At 22.2% G+C, this 10,479-nt stretch overlaps 2 protein-coding genes across 2 annotated transcripts in view; both read left to right on the forward strand.

Moving 5' to 3' along the window:
• Window positions 1–921, forward strand: part of LOC102679463 (uncharacterized protein PF11_0213) — a 3,127-nt gene extending 2,206 nt beyond the window's left edge. The window contains 2 exon segments of the mRNA XM_006620572.2: window positions 1–874; window positions 877–921. The exon segment at window positions 1–874 is cut by the window's left edge and continues 68 nt beyond it. Of these exon segments, the coding sequence (XP_006620635.2) occupies window positions 1–874; window positions 877–921 (919 nt within the window).
• A 1,238-nt stretch (window positions 922–2,159) lies between these two features.
• Window positions 2,160–10,479, forward strand: part of LOC102681252 (general transcription factor 3C polypeptide 1) — a 9,829-nt gene continuing 1,509 nt past the window's right edge. Inside the window, exons 1-8 of the mRNA XM_031512854.1 lie at window positions 2,160–2,420; window positions 2,788–2,981; window positions 3,061–3,690; window positions 3,792–3,960; window positions 4,278–5,137; window positions 5,237–9,349; window positions 9,563–10,068; window positions 10,185–10,378. Coding sequence (XP_031368714.1) covers window positions 2,336–2,420; window positions 2,788–2,981; window positions 3,061–3,690; window positions 3,792–3,960; window positions 4,278–5,137; window positions 5,237–9,349; window positions 9,563–10,068; window positions 10,185–10,378 — 6,751 coding nt within the window. The 5' untranslated portion in view covers window positions 2,160–2,335. The remainder of the gene's footprint in view (window positions 2,421–2,787; window positions 2,982–3,060; window positions 3,691–3,791; window positions 3,961–4,277; window positions 5,138–5,236; window positions 9,350–9,562; window positions 10,069–10,184; window positions 10,379–10,479) is intronic.

Consider the following 10,479-nt stretch of genomic DNA (forward strand, 5'->3'; position numbering starts at 1 on the left):
AAAAAATTTTTGTATAGAAATTAATGAAAATAATATTAATAAACATAATAAAAAAACTTTAATAAATGAAAAAAATAAATATTGGCATTGTATAGCTAATAAAACTCATCATAGACTAAATTATTCAAAAAAAAATGATTTGAATTATAAAGATTTCAAAAAAGAACATGTAATGAATATCATAAATCATAATTCACATAATCATCAAAATAATAAAACATTTTTAAAAAAAAATATACATGTAAAAGACATAAAAAATTTACAAGAAAAAGAATATGTTAATTCATCAGGAAATATGTTAAAATCATATTTTCTAAATTCAACTTCACATGTAATAGATCAAGAAATTCCATTTTTATCTAAATCAAATGAATTTAGTCAAACAAAGGATCAAAAACAAACTAATGTTTCTTCAGAAATTTCACCATTTAAACAATCCAATCAAACTGAATTGTTTCATTCATTATCTTCAAAATTATTATCTCCTATTACGGTACTTGTACCTTATCCTTTACCTATTCCTATACCAATTCCTATTCCTATTCCTATTCCAATCCCTATATCAACAGCAATTTTTAGTAAAGTTATGATTGACAAAAAGGATTCTATAAATATAAAAAAATCAAATTATGAAAATATAGAATGTAAAAATTCAATACAAAATAAACATTCTGTGCTTAATAAGTCACAGATTAGAACAAATATATCAACAAAAAATTTACAACAAATAACATCAGATAAATTCTTATCATTTTCTCAAATGAAATCTAATAATGAAATCAATAACAACTTACATCAATTACAACAAAATTTAAAATTTTTAAAAAAGAGAAAACATTCAAATGAAACTATTAATTATAAAAATAAAAAAATTAATTAAAAAAAAAATTAAAAAAGAGAAATAAATTTATAACAACTTAAAAGATAATTTATTAATAATTCAAAAAGATATTTTGTGATAAAATGTATACATATATATAATTATATATTAATTATATATAATTATTATCTATAATTATAGTATTAATAAAGAAAAGTTTTTTTATATTGAATATAAACAAATATTTCATTGATTATAATAATTTCATTAAATATAATTATTAATATTTGATTATGATATATATAATTATTATAATTATTATAGATATGATTATAGATATTATAGATATGACTATAAATTCTATTAAAAAATTTAAAATTACAAATTTAAATGCAGAATAAAAAGTTTTACTTAATAATTAATTTTTTATGATTTAAATAATTTCAGAAAAATATATTTATTGTGCATATTTATTCATTAAAATTTTCTTTTCTTATTAAAATATATTATTTTTTTTATATTTTTATATATAATATTCATATAAGTAAAAAATAGTTTAAAATATTAGTATAGAATCTATGAATATATTATATAATCAATATTTTGTAATACATAAGAAAAATAAAAAATGTTTTCTTACCAATTTTATTTATATTATTTTCAAGATGATAATTTATATATAAAATAATTTTTTATAACATATAAAAGAGTTATATGAGAAAATTAATTAAATTTATTACAAAATAAAAAATATAGAGCACAGAAATAATTAAAAAAATATTGAAATTAGTATTATTTCTAGAGTGCCGCAAATGAAAAGAAGATAGAAGGAGAAGAGATTGAATAAGAATTGATTTTCAGTTACCTTGTGATTATCAAAAATATCTTTTACAAAAATTTTTTGAAAATATTTAAAAGATGGCATTCATATTCAATTTTTACTCTATTTTATCTTATTTCTAAAGATATAAGATAACAACAAACAATCGAAAAATAGCGATAATATATAGTCAATTCCTATTTCCTATCCTATTTCTATCTTTCTCTTAATATTTTTATTTCTCTTACTATCTTTTTCTTACTATTTTTATCCTTTTTTATGTGTTTAATTTGCAACATTCTTGAAGATGACATTGATTTCAATATTTTTATTTTATCTCTATCTATTATTATTCTACCTCTTTATATTTTTTCTTTTTATTTATATTTGTTTCGTCTATAGCATTAGAGATGGCATTGATTCTACAATTTTTTTTTCTTATTGATTTTAATTTTTCTATCTCTGTTTTTCTTCTATTATTTTACTGTACCATTGATATAATGTAGCGCCATCTTAGTTTAAAATAAGTACTTATATATGTAAATTATTCTATGTTCAATGTATAGACCGCGAAGTCATAAATTTTTATGTACGAAAATATATAATTAATAATACAAATAAATTAAAAATACACAATATTTGAATAGAAGTATGAATTTTCTTGTATCATCTATTATATTTTAAATTATATCAATATGGTATCATATCCATCAATTAATTTAGTAGATTCAATAATTGATGAAGTAGCATTGGAAGGATTGGATGGTATTACTGTAGAAGGTTAATAAATAATATAATATAAATATTAACATTTATTTTTACATTGTATATTATTTATATATATGTATATTATTTTTCTATTTTATACAATTTTTTTTTGATAATATACATAATTAATTTAATATTTTTGTATCATATATCATATTTAGTTTCTAAAATTTAATGAACATAATTATTATATTATTTTATATTATTAATTAAATTATTATTAAAAAAAAATTTATAAATAAGTAAATAATGTTTTTTAATAATAATATGAATAAATGAAATCTATAAATAATGAAATCTAATAATGAAATCATCATAAAAATAATATGAACAATATGAATTATTGTAAAAATAAAAATTTTTATTTTTCTTATTTCAGCATTATGGTTACGTTTAGCACATCGACTTCATAATCCTTTACCATTTTCAAAACCATTTATGATTCAAATATGGTCAATGTGTGTTCAAATTAGAGAATTTGCATTTTATGAATTAGAAATTGCAAGAGAAGCACTTGAAATTTTTGATCGTTATAAATTTGTAGATCCTGATTTAGGTACTATATTAGAACCAGTAAGTATTTTAAAAAACTTAATTAATTAGATTAAATTACTAAATTATAAGAAATATAAAAAATTATATATTTATATAGGAATCTGTACCATTAGATATTTATCCTCATTGTCCTGTAAATGATGTTGTAAATGGTATTAAAGGGTCTTGTTCTACCTATTATGTACGAAAAGATATCACAGGATTTATAAGAAGCTTTACTTTAGATGAAGTTACTGAAAAATATGGACAAAAATTAGTTATTGTTGCATCACAATCTGCTAGAAACTATGCATTAATGGGATGTGAAGTATCTCCTATACTTGAATTAAATATAATGCAGTATTGTTTTCTAGAAAGAGTAGGAAGATCACGATATCATGGTGAAGTTACTCAGGGAAAACTTAGTCTTAGTGCATTAAAAGAAGATCCTAAAAGTTTGTTTTATTATCGAAAATTTTTACTACGTCATAAATTAATAACAAAACAAATACATCATCAAAGAAGTGGTATCTGCAGTAGTAATGGAAGCCTTTTACATCTTCCAAGATTTTTTGTTGAAAGGAAACCAAAAATAATTTTCTTGGCAGAAGAAGTTATCAAAATTCTTAAATCAAAACCTAATTATGTTGCAGAATATGATGAAATAAAACGCAAATTGCAAATTAAGAATGCAATTAAAAAGTTATTTAAAACTCCATTTTTTCAAAAAGTTGTGAGGACAGATATTGTAAGTCATAAATATTATACTTTTATTTTTTTTTCTTTAATTTTTAATTATATAATATTAGTTTAATAATTTAAGAAAAAATTTTTGTATATTTAAATAAGAGAGTACCATATAGAACTTTATATCCTAATGCAACACCAATAGAGTGGCAGCGAAAGAATACTCCTACAAAAGAAAAAAGGATTAAAGTAGTACAATTATTATCTCCAAATATTGATATTCTCGAAGCATGGAATAAAGAAGAAATACAAGAAGAAGATGAATCTCAAGGTTTGCTTATCATTTTTATTATTTTAGTAATTATTATTTAGGAATTATTTTTAATTATTTTTATTTATTTCTTCAATAAATTATTCTTGTATTTTTAGAATAATTTATATACATTTTATATGATTATGAATCATTTTTTAAATCAGTATTTTTGAAGGGCATTTTTATTCTTTTATAAAAGGTAGATATTAATTTAGTTTTGAAATATAAAAATTATATATTTTTTATTTAAAAAAAAAAATAATTTATTTAATTGTTTATTTAATTTTTTCTAATCTAAATATTTTAAATTTTTTATATGTTATATTATTTTTTAGAATTAGATATCTCAAATCATAAATATAGTGTACCTTACTTCAAACAAACATATAGAATAATTGAAGCTGACAAAAATGGTATATCCCAAGGAAAATTAGCTAAAATAATGGGTCTAACAAAATTACAGTCACGAACGATTTTACGAAATATAGTTAAAAAAAATATGGTTGCTACTTATATGAATGATATCGGTAGACAAAGACTTACAAAATATGTATCAAAAAGATATGAAAAAACTAGTAATTTAAGTAAACAATTTAAGGAAGAAATTCATAAAATTAAGGAATTTACAAAGCAAATTACAACTGAAAGTGATGATTTAGAAAAAACTAAAATGATTACACAAAGAGAAAAAAATACCATTATTAATAATGAAGAAAAAGAAAGTATGGAAATTAATAAGGATAATTCAATTCAGAAAACATCAAACACAAAAGTGACAATAGAATTGCAAAAAATATTTTATGTTGTCAACCGAATATTGTATAAATATTGTATAACAATGCGCCCAAATAGATATAAACGTACTTTCTGTAATTATTTATCATGTCAAACTAATAAAATTCCAATTAAAGAAAAAAATCTATATTCTAATAATATATTATCACAAATTTCTGAATTATCAAAAGATGAAAAGGCTGTAGCTGTATATAATAATATAAAAGTTGATTTAACAATTTTAAAATCAACAAATGAAGAAAAACCTGAAAATGAAATGTATGGATTTTTGGAAGATGTACAAAATAGTGAAAAGAGAAGTGTAACAAATATTACATATAGATTATTACGAAGAGCTAATATGATTATACAGTCTGTTAAAGAACATCAAGTCATTGATGACATGACAAAATTAATGAAGGTAAAATAATATATTATTTAAAAATATTTATAAAATTTTATAAATAATATGTTTGTTTTTTTTTGTTTATTATTTTTATTAATCATTTTTTATTTTTAGATGATATATGAAGAAGAAGATAAAGAAGGATATGATGTGAAAATTGATAAAAAATCTTTAATAAGATTGTTACAAAAACTTGCAAAAGATAATTTAGTAAAACTTATAAAAATAATTCTAAGCGGAAATGGCAGAGAGAAACATCTAACATTTATATGTGATCCAAACATTGCTATTAATAGTACTGTTATTCAATCAGCTGTGGAACAAGTAAAATTGAAATTTTATTTGATAAGTGCTCAAAAATCTAAAACATCTACAAAACGTTCAGAAAATACAATATTCGATTCTAGCAAAAATTATAATATTGATACTAAACTTGCATCTGAAAGTAATCAATTTACAACTATACCATCAGGTTCTAAATGTGGTCCGAGGATATCAAGAAAATATGGATATAGTCCAAAATTTCTTCGTATGCAAGCATTACATATCTTTTTATTTTATTTGATTTATGATCATCCTGGAGATCGAATTCTTTCGAAAGCGGAACAAATAAAAATTTTACGAAATAATGATTTTAATATTACAGAAGAATTAGCAGAAGAATTTAGTACGATTTATACTAAAGATATTAGTTGGAAAATGTTTATACCGCCATTGCCACATTATAATGGTTGGCCTCAAGGATGGGCATTAATGTGTGATGTTCTTTTACGACTTCCTTTATCGATATTTTTAAAAATTCATTATCTTTCATTTGAAATACCAGAAATAGATAAATATATAAATCATCCTATTCGAAAACATTATTTAGTTAAAGATTTACCGACCGATATTCGAAATTCTTTACTCTATGCAAGAAAATATATATTTCATATTCATGAAACTGTAACGAGATTATGTTATATTGGATTGATACAATTTGGACCTCAGAAATTGAAAGAAAAGGATCAAGTATTCATTTATGTGAATCGTCATACTGAATTAATGGATACGACATCTTCTGCTCCTGGTTATCATATAATTGAAGATAAACTTTATCCTATAATTAAATATAACTTTGATGAAATTCAAGTAGTTGAAAAATATTGGTACGATATGTGGAATACGTGTATCAATACACCATTAGGCGGTCGGCTTGTTGTTCAAGGAAAAGATATAATATTAGAAGATTTAAATAAAAAAACCGATATGATTCAAGCAGTCGTAGCTCGTACTGCAGAAGAAGCCATAAAATTGGATACTGGTAAAGTACCTGGAGATCGCAAAGGTGCTGCTGGAATAGATTCCGCTATTTTCGCTCATCTTAAAAGAAATTGGAATTGGACTTCCTCTAATTTCAGAGTTCAGCAAACAAAGAAACAAGAAAATATAATTTATGAAAGAGATATGTATTTTGCTAAAATGAAAGCAAAACCAATTAAATTTACTGAATTTCCAGGTTTAAAAACAGTATTTGGACCTTCTTCCTTAAATGCAACGGAATTAAGAAAGAAAGTACAAATTAAAAACAATGATAACTTAGAACATCAGCAGGATAAATATGAAGCATTAATATGTCAACGAAATACAAAGCAAAAATCCTATGTTAGAAGAGTGTTACCTCGTAAATGTAAAAATAAAAAACGAATAAAGTATGATGAGATTGATTGTCGAGCATTACAACGGATGCATAAGTTACGAGTGGATTGGGAACCATATGAAGATAAGATTTTGCTTGTTTGTAAGGTAGCTATGGTATATCTTTGCCCAAATCCGCGTAAACAAGTAATACCATTTTCTGCAGTAAGGGATATATTACGAACATACTCATATACTTCAAATAACAAAACATCAAGAGCATGTCAACGACGACTTTTATATATGCTCAGACAACAACGAAACGTTAATACCGTTGCTTTAGGAGTCGAAGAACTGAAACAGAATTTTTTTCTTAAAAGACGTTTTGATGGAATTGTGGAAAAACTTAAAGAAGAATATAAAAATTATCACGAATATGAGAAACAAATTACAGAAGCATTTAAATCACTTGTTGCTTACATTACGAAGAAATATTATGATATTTCTGATGTTGTATCTAAAGAACCATTGCCAGTACCAAAGACAGTGCAAGAATTTAATTTATTTTATAAAGTTATACATCCTTCAAAACCATTTTACAATCGTGGTTTCACAAAAGATATTCGAAATATTAATGATATATATTCTGCAGTTATAAATTCTGTCATTCATAGTTCAATGTGTTGTGGAAAAGATAGAAGATCCTGGGCATACCAATTATTTAAAATATATCAGCAATATCCAGAAATATTATTAAAAAATGCTATGGCAAAAATTCGTAGTGATCAAATGGTTACAATTAAAAAAGATCATTTAACTACTATAAGAAAATATGGCAATTATATGCCATTAAGTAGTTCCCAATATCAGTTAAGTAGTAATTATATATATAAATTTCATACTAAATGGCCATATGATATATTCAAAGAATCATATGATGTTTTTTTCAAATTAAGTAATTGGTATTGTCATAATCAAATAACTGATCAAAACAAAACGTCAGATAATTTTAATGGCATTGAAATATTGCCAATTACTGGTGGTCTAATAGGAGCAATACATGATTACATTATACGAGATCAAATAGATTTTGATATTGAAATACCTGATCAAATTATAATGCTTGATTCTAGATTAAAAGAAAAAGATGAAACATATTTTAGGATAGCTAAACGATATCAAGATGTTTTAGTTAGTTTAGATAATTTAAAATTTGTAAAAGAATCTTCTTTGCAAGACAATAATGTAATAACTAATCTTGAGGAGAATAATAAATGTTTTGGTTCCGAAATTGATACATTAAATTACAATGATATACATATCATTGATGGAAAGTCAGATAAATATGGTTTTTCAGACTTGGATGCAGATAAAAACACATTTTCACAAGAATACGAAGGTGAGAAAAGAAATTTCGGAGAAAAACATTTTACTGACTGTGATGAATTAAATTTTGATAGTGACGAGGAAAATGGTCGAAATGTAATTGATGATGAACAGAATATAATTAAATTCCAAGATGGAACTAAAATTGCGTTAAATAATGACGATATCGAACGTTCAATTTATGATGAAGATTCAATGATGGAAATGGAAGAAGATAAAATATATACTTCGAATAATATTTCCTTAATAGATGATAAAATGCAGATAGAAAATATTGGGAAAAATTTAAATAAATTAGCTGAATCTGAAAATGTAAAATATAATTGTGTATTATTATCAAAAAATACAACCAATAAACATGAAGATAATATATTAAATATAGAAAATTCACTTACATCATCCAATTTATATCTATACCCAAATATAAATAAAGAAGACAAATTAGTTACGTCTGAAAGAAAAAGACAAAGAAATGATGATGAACAAATATTTAATTTAAATGAATCTGTTCCAAAGAAAAAAAAATTAGATTATGAAATTGTAGATTCAGAAAAAACTGAAGAAACTTTACAAAGCAATGATGTTTCGATTGAAGTACTGAATAAAATACAGAATGAAGATTCAAAAAAACATTCTAATATTGAAATAATCAAAACTAGTGATGCAAAATATATAAATAAAAAATATATTTCAAATAAGGAAAGTGAAATTTCATTGCAATCAAAAATAAACAATGAATATGCTTTCACACGAGTTAGTGATATTCTACAAAATATTCCAATAGAACAAAGTTATTTAAATTCATATTGTAAAATTGATGATTCAAATGTACACAAACGATATACTCGTATAGCTTTATTGCGAATGAGAGAAGAATTGAGTAAGCTCACAGTAGCAGATAGTCATCATGCACATGATTATTTTGTTGTAAATGTGTTTAAAATTTTTTATTCTTTATATCGATCAAATTCGATAAACTGTGAAGAAAATGAAATTTTTAAAGGTTTTTCAATGCCCTTAGATTTATTGCCTTTAAAAATAAATATTGCAAATGAATTAATACAAGAAATAAATAAATTTGCAATTTTTCCTAAGGATAATATTTCATTTTCTGATTTTAAAAAAAATTTATCTAATGATTTGTTGAATTTAAATAATATAGAAACGATTTATAAATTTGTATATGATAAAAAAGAACTTGGAGCTAGTATTCAAGAATTGATAGTAAGTAAAAATATCTCTTTAAAACATATTAGATTTTCAAAATAAGATTTTTAAAAAATTAAAATCATTATTAAAAATCGAAATTAATAATTAGTACATATATACTATTTTTAAATAATAAGATAATAAGAAATAATATAATACTTACAATTTTTTAAAGTAAATTTTTAAAGTAAAATATCTTAAATTAATTAATTATTTTATTATTTATAGGATGAATTTGAAAATACATTAAAAGAAGATTTATATCGAATTGTTTCTTTGTTTGTTGAAAATTATTTATTTTTGCGAACTGGTGTAACTACAGTTCGTTACATACATCATGATTATGTTAATTCTTGGTTAATACATTCATATAAAATATACCGTCTTGAAAAAGAGTCGCTTATACCTATACCTAAAGGAACTGTATATGTAACAGAATCTAAGGAAATATTAAATAAAAATATCAACATAGATACAATAAAAGAATCTAATCAAAATCTTAATTCATCAATAGAAAATGAATCATCCAAAATTATTTGTGAAAATGTAACTGAAGAAACTGTTGAATCAGAAATAAAAAATAATGAAAATAAACATGAAGATTCTAATAAGGATACATCTAGTCATAGTGATGAAGAATATAACATACAAGTAAAAAAAAGGATTCAAAAAAAAGCACTTAAATTATTACCTCAAAAAGATATATCTAAAGCTGTAAAACAATTAGATTCAAAGTAAGTGGAGTTATTCTAATATATAGTATATAATAAAAATTAAAATTATTATATTATATTATATTATAATCATATAATAATGAATAATATTTAAATGTGTTTCATTTACATTTCAGTACAAAAGAAATAAGAGTAGTAATAAAACCATGGATTCGAATAGATGGAGTTTTAAATCGTAGAGTACTCGATCGTATGTTAGGATCGATTTTATCATATTGTTTAACACATCCAGGTATTCCATTAATTAAAATACAAAATAGATTTATACCTCCTCTTCAACCATGTCATACACGAGAATTAGTCGAGGTAAATTATTAATAATTATATAATATATATATAATATAATATATAATATATTATAATTCTTTTATAATATATTAATAATTATTATATTTAAAATTTTATTTTATA

The sequence above is a fragment of the Apis dorsata genome, unplaced genomic scaffold (genome assembly GCF_000469605.1).
Source record: "Apis dorsata unplaced genomic scaffold, Apis dorsata 1.3 scaffold_517, whole genome shotgun sequence".
NCBI lineage: Eukaryota > Metazoa > Arthropoda > Insecta > Hymenoptera > Apidae > Apis > Apis dorsata.